Source organism: Haliaeetus albicilla, chromosome 8 (assembly GCF_947461875.1).
Source record: "Haliaeetus albicilla chromosome 8, bHalAlb1.1, whole genome shotgun sequence".
In the NCBI taxonomy this organism is placed as follows: Eukaryota; Metazoa; Chordata; class Aves; order Accipitriformes; family Accipitridae; genus Haliaeetus; species Haliaeetus albicilla.
The window spans coordinates 29,925,290-29,943,635 of NC_091490.1; the positions used below are offsets into that span (position 1 = coordinate 29,925,290).

An 18,346-nucleotide genomic window follows, 5' to 3' on the forward strand; every position below is an offset into this window, starting at 1 on the left:
TGGGAGACTTTTTTTTTGCTACAAGTAATTTCCATATGAAGATTAAGCATGGTAAGTGAGGACCAATTTATTATTTTCTGACCACTGGGCTTTAAACTGTTGCAGACAGGCCCTGAAATGTTTCTTTAACTTTCAGCACTACAGTGAATTCAGAAGTCTGGATGATAGTGAGCTAAAATATTACTAAGATTTCCTACATCTTGTAAGAATCTCCCAAGTCAAGTCCTCAGAACTGCTTGGATGATATAAAAGCTGTGGCTCATTTGTCAAAGTAAGCACCCAGCACTGCTGAGTCTTGCAGTGAGTTCCTGAGTGCTTACATTAGCTTTGATTCTGAGCATTGCTCCTTTAACTCACTTAAACGATTTAGAAAACATCAGCAAATGTGTATGTTTCAGAACACATTCAACACTAAGTCTCTTGTGCTTTACTATTCTTTAGCTAATTTGGTATTTGTCCTTGATTTGGAGTTTCAAGTGCAATTGCAGATAAATATTTGACGATGTTTCTTCCTATCAGATAATATTTAACAAGCAACATAGTCATTTACTTCAAAAGGTAAGTGCCAGAGATTTGATTTCTGAATCCTAAGTCTGTTATAATTTATACAGTGAACAAGTTTGCCAATCCTATTGGCCTACTTTGAGTAAGAATCATATAATCTATAGCCATGCACTATGCATGATATACATATTTACTGCAGCAACATTTGGAATCAGATTCCAGTCTCAGGTGTTCTTTCCATTTCTTTTCATAAATTTGTGGGATTTAAAGGCTAAGATTTGCTTTCACCACAGATTAAACTACACAATAGTAATGGAACAGTATAATCAAAGTTATAGAGCAATATATCTAAACTAGTCATCTAACACTGAGGGAGCGTCCATATGAAATGAAATTTAGAGCTTCAGTATAAAGTTGGTTTTCTTTTCTAAACAAATTTAGCAAAGTGTTTCCCTTTAGTTTGAACATCTGATAGGGATCTAATGATTAAATTATAGAACAATTGTAATTAACTCTGCAGGTAGGCCTTCCAATACGCAGAAAAACATGTAAAAACCAGTAGCATAAAAATAAGTTTTGCAAAACTATAAATTGAGAGTTGGCTGTACCAATGAGACAGAAAGGGCAAATATGTTACAATCATTTACCAGTGGGAATAAATGGACGGGAAGTAATGAGAATACAACCTAAAAAAAAAATCCCTAAAAACATATATGTGACCCAGGCAGAGAGCAAGCCAGCAGACATGTATATTATGGACAGTAATGTGATTTCTTTTGAGAGGTTAGAATGACAGCTCCATAAGGGGTATTTTGACTGGAGTATGGTAAAATAAAGTGGACATGCAAAATGTCCTGCTGCAGATGCCACCGTAAGTGAGGTGCAGGGTGTTAGGAACTGTAGTGCTATGGACAGCAAAAATAAATCAGGAGTTTACATGCACTCCGGGGAAGGAAATATGAGATCTGGAAATAGCTTAAATTAGTAAATTCTTAAGCTTTTACCAAAAAGAATATTGCAACTAAGTTTTAGAATTGCACAGAAATATATAATCATAGGTAGGGTCTCCATGGAAAATCTAGTTTTTAATTAACCTGCCCTTATCACTTTGATTTTTGAGCTTAAAGACTTCAAATCCTTTCTATGTTATTTTTAGGTCCTAATGTTAGCCTTTAACACTTATTTGTTCGTTAGCACAAGTTATTCTTATTTTTTCTATTAAAATATAGTATATATATAATTTTTAAAACTGACCACATTAAAGGTAAAATGTTTCCAAATTATCCAAAGATAATTTTTATATTCACTTAGACTTTCTTTTCCCTGTCACTTCGCAAAGAAAAAGAACATATTAACTTTTTATTCTGATTCAGGAAGGACTATATTTTTTTATTCATACTTTCCCAACCTAAGAAAATAATTTTCCATTCAACTGCAGTATTATTATGACTAATAATATCTGTGTCTTAGAAATAGCCAAATCATGCTGTCTTCTTGAAACTAATGGGGACATAGTGAAAAATCCCAGTAGCCTCAGCATTGCATATTGGAACTAAGTCATGAAGATATAAACTGTATTCCTGATTCTCTTGGGAAGTCCTTGCATGGGATTTTACAGTGGGGCTAAATGTAGGTAGGTCGCCTCCCTTTACAGTATGCACTCCAAGATTTCTTATGAGCTTTTTATCCTTTATATGTAATGGAGTTATGTCTGGAAAAGGGTAGAGGGTTAGGAATTGGCCTTTACTTGGTAGGCTTCTTTGCTTTTGCTTTCTGCAGATACTTTGAGATTTTTATGAACATGAAATATTATTTTAATTTGTATCTGTGCTGTCTTCTTTGTTTCTAATTCTATCTTTTAAACAAAATATATAGATTTCATTTGTTGTTTGTTGCTCAACTGTGTCTTTAGGCAATAAAAGTTGCGAAAATATAATATTAGTATTCATTTAAGTAAGATGTGGGCAAGCAGAAGTATCTAAATGTAAACTGAAACAAAATACTCAGCTTTTACTATGTTTTTGCTAAGTCTATTACTTCTCCATAAGAGAACTTCACTCTCATCTATCCTTCAAGATTAATTAAAAGAGATGAGATAACTTGCTCTTTCTGAGAGAATGCCTGTCCTTATTCTCTGCATGAGGCTGATGCACCCTTGATTTCTGAAAATGCAGGAAATAAAGGCTCTGGTGCCACTGCCCTGTTTCCAACAGCCTCATTTCCTGCAAACTTCCCTGTTGCTTTACATAAGGATGCATGGGAACATGGCATCTGACATGCAGTACATTTAAAAATGTCCTTGAAAAGGGAAAATTATGGCTCCAATGTTAGAACTGTCAATGCTGCCAGTGATTTCAGCTGGGGTAAATCCTCACTTTCAATTTCCATAGCCTCAGGAGTGATATACATACTGCAGAGTCAGCGTTACAGAAAAGCATAAGGACTAATAATTTTCTGCTCCCTACCTGACCCCTGTCTCAAGTATTTTTAGAAGTTAGTTCAACCTATATATGTTTCCTGCTAGTTCAGAGCTGGGGCAATCCTGACAGTCTTGGTTTCTTGTCTAATTTTCCTGTGGCACAACATAGATTCAAAGACTTGTTTCAATGTTCTTGTGGATTCTTCTGGAATTCACAGATAATGCTCTCTGAGATAGTGGGGAATAGACTTGAACAGATAGGTGATTGCTCCCTACCAGATGAACATAAACAGCCTTAAAAAATCATAGTATTTTTAATGAATGTAACAACAGAGCAGAATTCAAATAGTGTGAGTTAATTTCCAATTCCTAGAATATTCTGATTTCTGAGGTATTTAATGCTTTATGTGGGGATAAGACATTTCAATTTCATTGTTATTGTAATGTAGTAGTCTAGTTCACAGAAAATACCTGAGAGTGTAGAAACAAAAGAGAGGGAATGGAGGGATTACACTGATCTTTTGGGAAGCTTTATTACTGCATTCAGTGAAATTGAAAGTCATCGCCTTGCCCAAAACCTTGAAAGAAGTCATTATTCCACTTCTAGTGAAGTTAATGGAGAAGTTGCAATTTATTTCATTTGCAGAAAGATCAAGTTTACAATTCCTGTTCCACCTTACAACAAAATATGATAGAAAAATATGATGGGAGCAATTCCAGGTCTCCTAGGTTAGTGGGCTCTTCAAATTAAAAAGGCATTCCTATGCTATCAATACTGCTGCTAGAAAATGTGTTGAAAATGTTACATGCCTATAAGGTATTGTTTTAGAATGCTGGCAGTTAAAACAAAATATTGAAAATATTAATCCAACCCCTGACATTGTGGGTGCTGTTGGTTTGTCTGTACCTCCTTCAGAAATGTTCATCTAGCTGGCAGCATGATAAGTGTCAGTGCCTGGAACATTCAGAAGATTTGATTTATTTTAATTATACACTAATTACTGGGAGTCTTTTAATATGCTCAATGACACAAGTAGGGCAGCAGAGCAACAACTATTGTGTGGTAAAGAAAGTGCTGAAAGAAAGGTGCTTTTGTGAAAAACTGTCGAGCCCGGGGGGGGGTGGAATTGGCAGGAGATCCACTTCTAAATAGCAAGTACATTTAGTTCCTATTCATGATCAACTTTCTTTTAGGAGAAATGAGCACTGATTGCAGAATGTGCAGGGATGACAATGTGTGGGAACATGGGCTGGAAGACAAGTCCTGAAGATGAGGTTGATAGGAGAGTCATCCAGGAGAATCCTAAAGAATTCAGGTTTCTCCCCTCTCCATACTTTTTCCCTTTCTTCTGTCTGCACCAATCCTTCAGAAGAGACCTTCTTCCATGAGTAGTCATGTATATATGATGAGTTTGCTCTAAATAATTATTTTAATGTTTAAAATATTAAAGAGGTTTATACAAATATGAATGCAGCTGCCTATTTTGAAGTAACTAGCATTGTCTCATTCTCCTTTGTGTTGGCTTAGTTATCTTCCTTAGAAGTCAAATACATTTTTAAAGAGTCTTGCTGAAGAGGATAGTCCTTTATGCAAGACAACACACCATGTCTGCATGGGCATGTAGTTAGGAATATTAGCTATGTGCATTTAAAAGGACACACCAGGAACAAAATCTCTGCAGAAATACATTTCCCTTTTATTAGGAAAGCCTTCTATAGGCTTAATTATCATGGACAAAAAAGCACACTGTTTCTCAGGGATATACTACCCACTGATATCACAAGAATTCAGCCCTGCTTAAGTGCTAGGAGGTATGTTCTCAGTGCACTTATAATCAGGTCGTTATCACCATGGTTATGAGATTTAACTGACTGAAAACTGTAGGCATTTGTCTCATTAATGCCAAATGTTATAGTTTATTTCTGGGAACTGAAAACCCTGCTGCCCAGGGAAACCTGTTCCGTGATAATCTTTGAAAACAAGGCACTTGAGAATAGCCTGCCTGGTTCATGTCAGATGGTTTCACACATATTTTGTTATTGGTTCTTAGGGGGTTTTGGTTATTAAATAACTTTGTTCTGTGGTATTTTGCTTTGTGAGTTAGCATTCTTTATGGACTGCAGGTCTAGCTCTTACAAAACAAGCATGTGGTTATAATGCTCTTTGCTCATATGCAATCACTTCTGGACTTTGTTAGCATCTTAGCATACTCTGCATTTACATTTTACCTTTCCCTCTCCTCTTCTGGGTTTATCTTTTATTGTACACTTTCAGACAAAGCACTTTTCAGCTGTGATCTTGGAACTGAATATAGTCACACTTCTATGATTGGAAGATAATTAAAGAAATGCCATTGCCTTTCCAATTTTGTTTCCATTGTTCCTGAAACAAAAATGTAAAATCATCGGTGATTTCAGTAACACTTGGATTCAACCAGAATTAATACTTTTGGACCTTTTTTTTTTTCTGTCTCTAGTCTGCTTTATCAAAATGAGTTACCCCAAAATGAAATCCTTGCATTTGATCAGAAAATTTGAGACTTTCATTTTTTCTCCTGATTTACAAGCTTTGTTGAGTAGGATTTGTAAAGCATAAAAAAGCATATGTAACTGCATAACTTTGACCTCTGACTAGAAGTGTCGTCCATAGAATATTGGAGTTTGGATGCTTTTGATCTGCTTTAGTCATTTTTGTTGTATATTGGGACTATACAACTATATGTTGTCTTGCAATGTATTTTTTATGCAGAAGCTAAGAGTACCAGAACAAAGGAGTTGACAGAGGAACGCAAGGGTACTTGGAAAAATAAAAGAATGAATAATACACATATATAGATTTGAGTGAAAACATAATGTTTGGAAAAGCTTCTTATTTATTGCTCTATTTATGGACCATTATTTATTATTGCTATTATTAGGAAAATATTTTATTGCTTACCTTTCACAATCATGAATGTCTGTAAATCACCTCAAAATCTAACTACGCTCAGTTTTTTTATATATATAGTTTTCTTTTGAATCAGTGGATTTATATAATCAGTCTCTAAAGGGCAAAAAAGCCATTTAATGATGATTTTTCCCTGTTCTGCCTCTTCACACACCTAAATACAGCAAGTGCTATCACTCCCATAATCAAAACAATGGTACTCTCTACCTATGTCTTGCATAATCCAAATGAAGAATGAAGGTGCATGAACAGAAAGGGACACAGTAATTATAAAGCTACTTACTACCTTTTCTTATTTTGTGACTTCAGGAGGTATAAGAATAATAAGAATGGATAGCAATTGCAAAATTGGCTTTATAGTTTGTACGTTTCATATAACTTTATGAAGCTGCATTGCCTTATAGACAAATGGTTGAAAAGAATAATAATAATATACAGAACAAAACAACACTAAAATAAATGGATCTGTAAATAAAGAATTGCATAGGTAAATGCTGAGCATAATCTTTCAGAACTAGGATAAAACTCACAACATTCACCTCTTTTAATGTCTTCTGGCTATTTATCTTACTTAATGTAGGTGACTGTTATTGTATAAACAGATTAGGATTCTGTATATGGGCTGGGAATACTACACAAAAATGAGATTTTAGAATGGAATTTTAGACCACTTGTTGGGAGAGAGAGGGGACTGAAGGATCACGGGTAAATCAAAATTGTCATTCCAACCATGTCCAAGCCAAATCTGATGCCCATGCAAGAGTCTTTGTGCTGATTCAGGATGATTAAGCAAAAAACACCGTAAATCTGGCCCTGGCATAAATATTAAGGATATGTGCAGGGAGGAGACATCCTGACTCTATCTCATTTCCTTGCACAGCTGGCACTCTGCTAACAGGTTTGGCTGAAGCCAGTTCTGTGTGTCCTCTCCACGGGCTGCTGGCACTGCAAAGGGTCTCCTTCTCCACTCTCTGGAACATTAGATCAAAGCAACAGAAAAGTGCCAAGAGCTTGGAATAGCCTAAGAATTTGTATTTACTTTGCAAAAGTGCAAGAGATCTTGGAAAATGTGAAACCTCTGGTTTCAAGAACAGCATGATCCAGCTGCAGCCACCCACATGTGCTGGTGGTAGCAAAGACTGTAAGAGAGCCAGGCAAGCCTAAGCAACATGAACATTCATGGATTATTTTAGCAAACCTTCATATTCTTTTCAAAACAGATTGTTAAAATAGAAAGCTTCCTTCTGTTTGTAAAAATTAATGTTAGTTGTCTGCATGACAGACTGCTGCTCGGTGGAGGTGAGTATTTTGGAAATGAGCTCCTTGGCCCTAGAATTTAGGCTCATTCTCCAGGCGATCCAGAGCTTAATACCGTACCTGAAGTAACAGAAAATAGAAGTGGTTGTGTTCAAAACTGAGGCAGATCACCAAATAAGGGTAAACCTGGCCACAATCTCTGAGATGGTAAAAGGAAGAGAGCTAAGAAGTTCCAGGATAGTGGCTGGGAGCAGTTTGGGAGGGGGTACGTTAGAGGAATTGGTTGTACTTCAGCAGTAGTAGACTGGGATGATATCCCATGGCTAGCATTTCCTGCTATGGCTCTGCTTGTACTACCTTTAGTCCATTTTCGTTTTCTTCTTTCTGCCTGGTCTTGGTATAAAGGAGAAGGAACTACAAAGTCATGAATTTTCTACAGCACCCAATCCAGTTTAAAAAACGTGAGATCATGGCCTCTGGGCATCACAGCATCGCTTCAAAAGCTGCAGTGCTTCACTGCCAAGGCACTACATTAGACCCTTTTTTTTCCACTTAGGGTATCATTTAAAAAAGAAATTAGCCTTTATAATTATTTTGTTGACATCTAACAATTATCTATAATGTTCCATGAAGCATTTAAATAACTTTTTTTTTTTAAATGTATTTACTCATTTAAATAACTGCTCGTTGCCAAGCATAATCCTCAACTGTTAAGCCAGAGCTCTACTTGTGGTGATTTGGTTTTGATAAATTTAGCTGTATTTTGATTCTGTGGTCATGGATTCGATGATTACAATAGGCAGTATGTCTAGGGTTTGAGGTCTAAACTTATCTTAGGCCTTTCCCTGGTGAAAAATATCCCACCCTACCACCATTATAAATACAGCTCATAAAAGGTGTTTACTTTTGAATCCTGCTGTGCTACACAGGAAAAGTCAAAGTGTTTTCCATGATTTCAACAAGGAGTTGCCATGTGCACAAGTTTCATCAGTGAAAATCACAGTCCTCATTTCTATGAAGCATGTTTATCAAACTCATTCTAGTTCCCATAGCTATGAAGAAATAAATCATCTTAGCTGGTCAGCTAAAGTATGTATAAGGATTCTCTGCAACAGAAATAGCACTCCCTGAAGTTTGTGGTACTGGTAAAACATTCGCAGTCCTACTTTTCATAATTAAATTGAGCTATTTCATCTTAAGCCTGAAACATCCTGCTAGCTGAATAAAAGGGAAACTTTATGAAACAAGCTTCTGAACTTCTCAGCCTGTTTTGAATAATACAGCAAATGCTTTTCCATTCCCTTACCATCAGGTAACAGAAACACGGACCGGTCCTCTTGGCTGCAGTAACTATGACAACCTAGATTCTGTCAGCTCTGTTCTGGTTCAGAGTCCTGAAAATAAGATTCAGTTGCAAGGTATGTAGGTGCAATTTCATTAATTTGTTTTGGAACAGGATGACATTTATCACACTATTTGTTTTTCTTTCTTCCGCCTCATAAAAGGTCATTTTCCTAATTTTTTTGTGTGTGCAATAAGTACATTCTAGACAAAGTGAAGGAAATGTCAGTAACTCATGTTGCCTTTGAAATTGAAACAATTTCTGTACACATCAGAAAATAATTTGAATAATGCTGTTAACATTTTACGGCCCTATTTAGCAACCACTTGCATACCTCTTAAACAGCCTGAACTCACATAGATTCCACCAAGCAGGGAGTGACATTTAGTGTGCTCAGCCTGCTTTGCACATACTGAGTAGTAGCTTATACCTCATGCAGTTGTCCCACTGAAATGAATGGAGTCACCAGAAGAGCAAGATACAGATTTTCAAAGACTCTAAATAATGAAGAGTCCAAAGGCTTTTCTTGGGACTTCTAAGAAAACATGGAAGGTTAGTCATCTCACTCATTAGAAAAATAGTAGTAATTATATATTAAAAGAAAAAGAAAAAAAAAAAGAAAAAAGAGAAAGAGAAGAAGGGAGAGGAGAAGGAGAAGGAGAAGGAGAAGGAGAAGGAGAAGAAAAAGGAAAAGGAAAAGGAAAAGGAAGAAAAGAGGAAACATTTCTAATTCATTTTTTGTTAGTTCCAGTAGATGCATTTCCCAACCTGCATATCAGGTACATAAACACTTTTGAAAAGTCATCCTCTAGGGTATTAGGCCATTAATAATTGCTTTTTTCAGTTACACAAATGTAGCATAAACAACTTATTATTACTATGAAAACAGACTAAATTCTCTTTAATTTATGTACTTGTGTTTACCTTTGTGTATATACAATGAGAGAAGAATACAGTTCTTAATTTGCAGTTACAGGTAGCTATACAATTATTTCCAGTTTTAAAAATTTTCCTTATTGGTTCATAAATCAGTTGGACATATAGTGTGAAGTTGTTGCTGACTATTAAGAATGGCTGTCAGAGAAAAATTATCTTCTGTTTAAGAAATCCATGTTTTTTTCCCTTTCCTTTCTTTCTCCCCAGAATATGTTAAAAGCCATAAAATCACACAGTGATTTCAGAGACAGTATACATTTTTTAAAAAAGAACTTGTGATTTCCATTGGGATGCAATGAAATATGTCCAGAAATAATTTGTGATTTTTAATGGTCTCCAGTATATGCATGATGTTTGTCAGTTAAAATTTGGAAAATAATCTTTACATCCCTCAGACAGTGGTTTGACGCATGCCATTGGATTGTCATTATGAGAAATATATTATCAGAACTGCGTAGACTATTTCATACTTATCATGGAAGAATTGAACAAGACTCAAGTTTGTTTATCTGCCTTCTTTTCTTTTCACAATTTCAAAGCTTTTCACAAGTATACACGTACAGTGAAAAGTTTACGCAGGTAACAACAGTTTTACAAATTTTGACATGAGGTAGAAGAAAGAACAGACAGACCTGGTTTTAGCAATTGTGATATGACTTTTGACTTGGAAGAGTTATGAAATTACTATTACAGCTATCATTTTTATGTACTTAAAAATAAGGGATAAACCTCTATGAAATTGTCCAAGTGCCTGTGTAGAAGAAACCTACATCACAACCAACCAGTCCATGTGCTGAGAAATTACTTGGCCCACAAATAAGCTCCACTAGTTTGAGAGAGATTATTTTTGCCACAGAAAATAACAACAAATAATAAATAAAAATGTATAGTGTACCTTTCAATGGCTTTTTGATTGGTTGATTACTATTGTAGCTAGAGTGACTGATAGCTAGTTAGTTAAAATGCTTCTATGTATAATACTCATTCCTATCATTGGAATCATATAAGCAGTGGTTAAAATTTTCAGATGAATAAGTCTAAATTTCTGGTCACAAATAATCTGCATTTTTGATTCACTTGCTCTGTGGTTCTGATACATCAATATGACATGCTTTTGCAAGGCCTCTGCATGTCATGGCAGGCTAAATTGTGAAGACACTTTGCAAAAGGGTTTGTGACATAGCAGGAATTTTTTGAAACACCATGGGAGGTAGACTGTCCACCCTTTCTCCGTGTTAAACCTTTAGTAGATTTAGGAATAAATTTTCTTTCTCAAGGTTTTATAGCCCTCCCCATCACATCAATTGACTGTCCCTTAGCATTTAAATACCAGTGTTACAAGAAATGAACTATCAGCCAAATTTCATTTTTTCTAGAATTTCCTCCAAACCAATTTTTCCCATTCTTCTTAGTTTGTCTCTACAGAATCATGAAGACATAACTAGAGTTATTTAGACAAGCTATATCTTGTTGTGTCAAAGGCAACATGGAAAATAAGTCCAATACAGAATGGAAATGTTTACCTTTACACCTCTTTTTCTGATTACACTGTCTCTTTACTCTGTCTTTCAGGGCTGCTTTCCCTTCATCAGCACTCTCAAAATTTGCATTAGCTGCTAGTACCAAGATTATAATTCAGCTGCATGCTTTCCTACTGCAACACACTTACTGCTGAGGCTGTTCATTCAGCAATTATTTACAAGAAGTTGATGTAATCCTTTCTTTCTGTTTTTGACAATCCCCTAGAAAGAAATTACACCAGTGAATGCTCTATCTGAGGAACACAGGTTACTAGTTAGTAGAATGGGTGTTCCATACTGAGAGACAAATGTGAGGAATATATCTGAAAATAATTCTTAAGGAAGGAAATATATGACAGTGCAAATGCTAGACAGATGTGTAAATTGTCCTTAAAAAGCCATATAGTTTCCTTTTTCATAACCTGTTTGTTTGTTTGTTTCATAGGTTGGGGAAGCTGCTTGGCTCAAGCATTCCTTTTCATTTAATAACATAATACTTACTCTATTGCCTTTAGGTCTTCAGGTCATCCTGCCTGAGTATCTGCAAGAACATTTTGTTCAGGCAGCTCTGAGCTATATTGCCTGCAATTCAGAGGGGGAGTTCATCTGCAAGGACAATGACTGCTGGTGTCAGTGTGGTCCCAAATTCCCAGAGTGCAATTGTCCCTACATGGACATTCAAGCCATGGAAGAAAATCTGCTCCGCATAAGTGAGACTTGGAATGCATACAACAGTGAATTTGAAGAATCTGGTGAGATGTTTTATACAATTTTTGTCTGTTTGGCTGTATCTCACAAAAAGCATTTATACAACAGACTCCATCTGAAGTCTCCAGAATGGTTCTTACATCTAAAGCTAAACCTACTTAAATACATCCTGGACCTTAGTCTTAATTATAACTTTCTGATAGGAACTGTCCTCACCTCGTGACGATCAGCAGTCTGTGTAATTACATTAGGATTTAGGCAGCTATGTTTGAGTACTCATCTGCTATACATTTTGGAGTCCAGGGCTGTGAGGACTTGGTCCCTATTGGAGCAAGAAGTGTACTGGAGGAGGCAGAAAGTAGAACAAATGAAGAACAAAGTCAGGTTAAACACTTTATATGGGTATTCTGCATTTTTGTTCTGTAATGCAGCTGAAACAGCTGCTTCATTTCACATCCATTTTTCAGTGTTGGATCAAAGTTTCTCCTGTACTTCCCCTTTATCCTGTCCCTCCAGCGATACCATGAAGCTAACATGGAAAGCATAGCTGGCTCTTGATTTACCAAGCAGTTAATAGTTCATTCCATCGTAGTTGGCAACTTGCTGCTTCATATGATTTCTGTTTAAACTGGACCTATCCACGTTGTCTCTGCAACACATTTGTGCCACATTAGTTTTCTTTAAAGCATCAATGTTTGTTTCATACATCATTTCACCTGTCCTGATCATCAGAACTTCCAGTCTCATGGAGACTGGGAACCACAGGTAAATCAGCTTCTGAACGACTGTTTTTACAACTCACTCACTCAGTGATATCAGTAACAGCTGTCTAGCCAGATGGTGGGAAAAGTAAGGAGAACTCAGCAGACCTGGGAAAAAACACTGAGGGAAAAGAAGAAATGAGGGAGATGAGGGAGATAAAGAAGAAGAAGAAAAAAGAAAAAAAATCACAGTATTTAATGAGTTGTGTTAGAAAGAGAATGAATCAGTAGAAGAGAGAGGGAAGAAGACTATTCAGTGGTCAGGGGAAGAGTGTGGGAGAGAAGAAGAAATATCAGTACAATACTTAACTGTGAACAGCACATTGTATACATTCTTGTTTTATATTTGTTTTATTGTTAAAGACTGATTTCTCTGTTTAAGGTTAAGAATTTCAAAAGACCCTATATCAGTTAAATTTCGGTTTTTATAACTTTTAGTGAGACCCAATGCCTAAATCTGAGTCTGCTTGGAAGATCTCAAGCCCTTTTCCCAGCCTTGGTCTTGCTCTTAGCATGAGGACTTACAATATTTCTTCTTGGAGGATCACAGATTTCTCTGATTATAAAAGTATGAAATTATGTTTTGTTTTTGTGCACATAAAAATGCATTTTCCCAATGACTATTTTGACACCTTTAAGCATTTATGGAGTCATGCTATCATCTACTACTTTGCAAACTAGGACAAGTGTATTGACTCTACAGAAGTGTGCAGTTTTGTTTACTATATTTTGTCCTATTTGAATAGGATGTGATACTGTTCAGTGCCTGAAGAATGTCATTTGATGGCACCTACTTAACAGCAATTTTAGTTAAGCTGAAAGAGCACATATCTCTGAATCTGTGGAGGATTCTTATAGCAAGCTGTATAGGGGCATGAAATTAGTTATGAGTTTGAATAGTTGTCAGCTACACGTATAGTCCTATGTTCAGGACTGAGACATGAATATCAGGGGAAAAATGGGTATGACTTAAATTCTGTGCTTTTAAAAAAAGGCTATTTAGCTATGCTCTGAGAATCACAAAAATGGCAACTTCACATACCTTGTCAATTAGGCAATTGCTAGTATGTGTGGTTACTAAAAAGTGTGAAATGTAGATTATTAACATCATTAAGACATATGCCACACCCGTTCTTTAGCCCTTGAATTATTTAAATAATTTTTAATCTAATAAATATGCAATGCATGACTTCCATATCTTATAGGTAGCTAAGAAAATCTCTGCTTTTAACTTAAAAACTGTTTTGCATAAAGATGTTCATGGAAAGATGAGATAAGTAATCTTGTATGTGTATGGGTGTGGTGGGTTGACCTTGGCTGGATGCCAGGTGCCCACCAAAGCCATTCTATCACTCCCCCTCCTCAGCTGGATGGGGGGGGAGAAAATATAACAAAAGGCTCGTGGGTCAAGATAAGGACAGTTTAATAAAGTGAAAGCAAAGGTCGTGCGCAAAAGCAAAGAAAAACAAATGATGTTATTCTCTACTTCCCATCAGCAGGCGATGTCTGGCCACTTCCTGGGAAGCAGGGCTTCAGTACGCGTAGTGGTTGCTCCGGAAGACAAAAATGCCCCCCCTTTCATCTCCCTTTACTTAGCTTTTATATCTCAGCTGACGTCATATGGTATGGAATCTCTGTTTGGTTAGTTTAGGTCAGCTGTCCTGGTTATGCCCCCTCCCAAGATCTTGCCCTGCCCCAGCCTGCCGCTGAGGGGGGGCAAAAATGTTGGAGAGACAGCCTTGATGCTGTGCCAGCACTGCTCAGCAGTAGCCAAAACACTGGTGTGCTATCAACACCTTTCTAGCTACTGATGCAGAGCACAGTGCTATGAGGGCTGCTATGGGGAGAATTAACTCCATCTCAGCCAGACCCAATACAATCTCCACCCCTTATTCCATACCATTTGCGTCATGCTCAGGTCCCACAATATTTAATATACATATCTTCTAACCACGCCATTGTATTTAATTCTTATTACTGAAATCCCTTCTTACCAACACTTACAACTGAAACTACATACTTAAACCACTTTTATACCCAACATACAGATTTATACATTCTTATTAATTACTATCCCCTGTCCTTTAACAGATAGATATTCCATGGGCTCCTTCCGCTCTTCCAGATGTTCACACACAGGTTATGACTTGGGCCCCATCTGTCAAGATGAGTGGTCAGGACAGGAGAAGCAGTATGTTCGATCGTTGGGGACCAACACCAGCTTGGTCTGGGTCACTGATGCACTTGTCTGGTTCCTTGCGAAGTTCACTCCTCTGCAGTTCAGGTCATTCCTGCTACATTACTTCCTACAACATACAACTCACATCACAGATTATTTTTCCCCCAGAGTTAAATGTCCTTGAGGCACACACTGGGTCTCCCCATCCTTCTGCATTACCCACCAAGTACACCCAGGTCCTTGAGCAAAGACAATCCCACAAATGGGTTTGCCTTTTCCCATGGGAGGTGCAATCCACACTGCCTTCCCCAGCCACTTCCCCATGTGCACTACGGGGACCTTATCTCCTCCCACAGTATGTAGGGGTTTTGTTTGGGCAGGACCAGGATGGTTAGCAGATCCTCTGGTGTTAACTAGCCAAGTGGCTTCTGCTAAATTTGTATCCCAATGCTTCCATGCCCCTTTGCCTAGTGCTTTCAACATAGTCTTTAACAGTCCATTATATCTCTCAATTTTTCCAGATGCTTGCAGGTGATAGGGTATGTGGTACACCCACTCAATGCAGTGTTTCTTTGCCCAGGAGCTTATGAGGTTATTTCGGAAATGAGTCCCATTGTCTGATTCAATTCTTTCTGGGGTACCGTGTCGCCATAAAACTTGCCTTTCAATGCCTAAGATGGTGTTTTGGGCAGTGGCATTGTTTACAGGGTATGCTTCTAGCCAACCAGTAGTGGCTTCCACCATGGCGAGTATGTAGTGCTTGCCTTGGCGTGTTCATGATAGCGGTCCAATGTAGTCAATTTGCCAGGCCTCGCCATATTGAAAACCCAGCCGCCGCCCTCTGTTCCAGGGAGACTTTACTCTGGTGGCTCGCTTGATTGCAGCACATGTTTCACATTCATGAGTGACCTATGTGATGGCCTCCATGGTCAGGTCCACCCCTCCATCACGAGCCCATCTATATGTTGCATCTCTCCCTAGATGTCCCGATGTCTCATGGGCCCATTGAGCTACAAATAGCTCACCCTTACACTCCCAGTCCAGGTCCACCTGAGCTACTTCTATTTTGGCAGCCTTGTCTACTTGTTCATTATTTCGATGTTCTTCAGTGGCATGGCTTTTGGGCATGTGAGCATCTACATGACGTACCTTTAGAGTCATGTGTTCTACACGGGCAGCAAGGTCCTGCCACAATGCAGCTGCCCAGATGGGTTTACCCTTGCATTGCCAATTGGTCTTCTTTCACTGCTGTAGCCACCCCCATAGGGCATTAGCCACCATCCGGGAGTCAGTATAGAGGTAGAGTACCAGCCACTTTTCTCGTTCAGCAATATCTTGGGCTAGTTGGATGGCTTTCACTTCTGCAGGCTGACTCAACTCACCTTCTCCTTCAGTGGCCTCAACGACTTGTCGTGTGGGACTCCACACAGCAGCTTTCCACTTCCAGTGGTTCCCTACCACACGACAGGATCCATCAGTAAACAAAGCATAATGACTTTTGTCTTCTGATAACTCATTATATGGTGGTGCCTCATGGGCACAAGCCACCTCCTCAGGCATTGCTTCAAAATCTCTGCCTTCTGGCCAGTCTGTGATCTCTTCTAGAATTCCCGGGCAGTTGGATTTCCCCATGTCATGGTTTAACCCCAGCCAGCAACTAAGCACCACGCAGCCACTCACTCACTCCCCCCTCATCCAGTGGGGTGGGGGAGAAAATCGGGAAAAGAAGTAAAACTCATGGGTTGAGATAAGAATGGTTTAATAGAACAGAAAAGAAGAAACTAATAATGATAACACTAATAAAATGACAACAGTAGTAATAAAAGGTTTGGAATGTACAAATGATGCGCAGGGCAATTGCTCACCACCCGCCGACCGACACCCAGCCAGTCCCCGAGCGGCGATTCCCCGCCCCCACTTCCCAGTTCCTATACCAGATGGGACGTCCCATGGTATGGAATACCCGGTTGGCCAGTTTGGGTCAGGTGCCCTGGCTGTGTCCTGTGCCAACTTCTTGTGCCCCTCCAGCTTTCTCGCTGGCTGGGCATGAGAAGCTGAAAAATCCTTGACTTTAGTCTAAACACTACTTAGCAGCAACTGAAAACATCAGTGTTATCAACATTCTTTGCATACTGAACTCAAAACATAGCACTGTACCAGCTACTACGAAGACAGTTAACTCTATCCCAGCTGAAACCAGGACACCCCAGTCGAGCTCGTTGCATGACCAATGCTATCCACTTACTCCATGTAGCACTGGTTGCATGATGTGTAGAGGGGATGTTTCCTTTGAACATCCAGTGTAGCACGGGCAATCTTGGTGCCAAGAGGAGATATGCTTCTGTACCAACAACTTCTGAAGTGGCTCAAACCCCTTCATATGCTGCTAGTATCTCTTTTTCAGTCAGGGTGTAGTGGGCTTCTGATCCTCAGTACCCCTGGCTCCAAAACCCTAATGGTTGACCTCAGGTTTCTCCTGATGTTTTCTGCCACAGGCTCCAGGTGAGACCATGCTCCCCAGCTGCATTGTAGAGTACATTTTGTACATCTGGTCCTGTCCGGACAGGCCCAAGAGCTACTGCATGAGCTATTTCCGGTCCGATATGCTCAAAAGCTTGTTGTTGTTCAGGGCCCCATTCAAAATAGTTCTTTTTCTGGGTTACTCGATAGAGAGGGCTCACAAGCTGACTATAACCTGGAATATGCATTCTCCAGAACCCCACAACGCCTAGGAAAGCTTGTGTTTCTTTTTTGTTAGCTGGTGGAGACATAGTTGCTATCTTGTTAACCACATCCATAGGGACATAACGGCATCCATCCTGCCATTTTATTTCCAAGAACCAAATCTCCTGTACAGGTCCCTTGACCTTGCTCTTCTTTATGGCGAAACCAGCTTTCAGAAGAATCTGAATTATTCTTTTTCCCGTCTCAAACACTTCTTCTGCATCGTTGCCCCACATGATGATGTCATCTATGTATTGTAAATGTTCAGGGGCATCGCCTTGTTCCAGTGCCATTTGGATTAATCCATGACAAATGGTAGGGCTGTGCTTCCACCCCTGGGGCAGTCGATTCCAGGTGTATTGGACACCTCTCCACGTGAAAGCAAACTGTGGCCTGCACTCTGCTGCCAAAGGAATGGAGAAAAATGCATTGGCAATATCAATTGTAGCATACCACGTGGCTGCCTTTGATGCCAGTTCATATTGGATCTCTAACATGTCTGGTACAGCAGCACTCAGTGGTGGTGTCACTTCGTTCAGGTCGCGATAATCTACAGTTAACCTCCACTCTCCATCAGACTTTTCACTGGCCATATAGGACTATAAAAAGGTGAATGAGTCTTGCTGATGACTCCTTGGCTCTCTAGTTGATGAATCAGCTCATGGATGGGAGCCAGGGAGTCTCGGTTTGTGCAATATTGCCGCCGGTGCACCATCCTGGTAGCGATTGGCACCTGCTGTTCTTCAACTTGCAGCAATCCCACAATGAAGGGATCTTCCGAGAGGCCAGGCAGGGTAGATAGCTGTTTGATCTTCTCTAGGTTTACAGTGGCTACACCAAAAGCTCATTGGTACCCCTTTGGGTCCTTGAAGTACCCTCTCTTGAGGTAGTCTATGTCAAGGATACAAGGGGCCTCTGGGCCGGTCACAATGGGATGCTTTTCCCACTTGTCCCCTGTGAAGCTCACCTCAGCCTCCAAGAGAGTCAATTCTTGGCATCCCCCTGTCGCTCCAGAGATCCAGATGGGTTCTGTGGCCCTGTACCCTGAT

General features: G+C 39.0%; 1 protein-coding gene across 3 annotated transcripts in view; it reads left to right on the top strand.

Moving 5' to 3' along the window:
- Positions 1–18,346, top strand: part of BRINP3 (BMP/retinoic acid inducible neural specific 3) — a 234,131-nt gene that overhangs the window by 150,267 nt on the left and 65,518 nt on the right. For all 3 annotated transcript variants that reach the window (XM_069789550.1, XM_069789553.1, XM_069789551.1), the window contains 2 exons: positions 8,440–8,545; positions 11,441–11,677. In XM_069789550.1, coding sequence (XP_069645651.1) covers positions 8,440–8,545; positions 11,441–11,677 — 343 coding nt within the window. The remainder of the gene's footprint in view (positions 1–8,439; positions 8,546–11,440; positions 11,678–18,346) is intronic.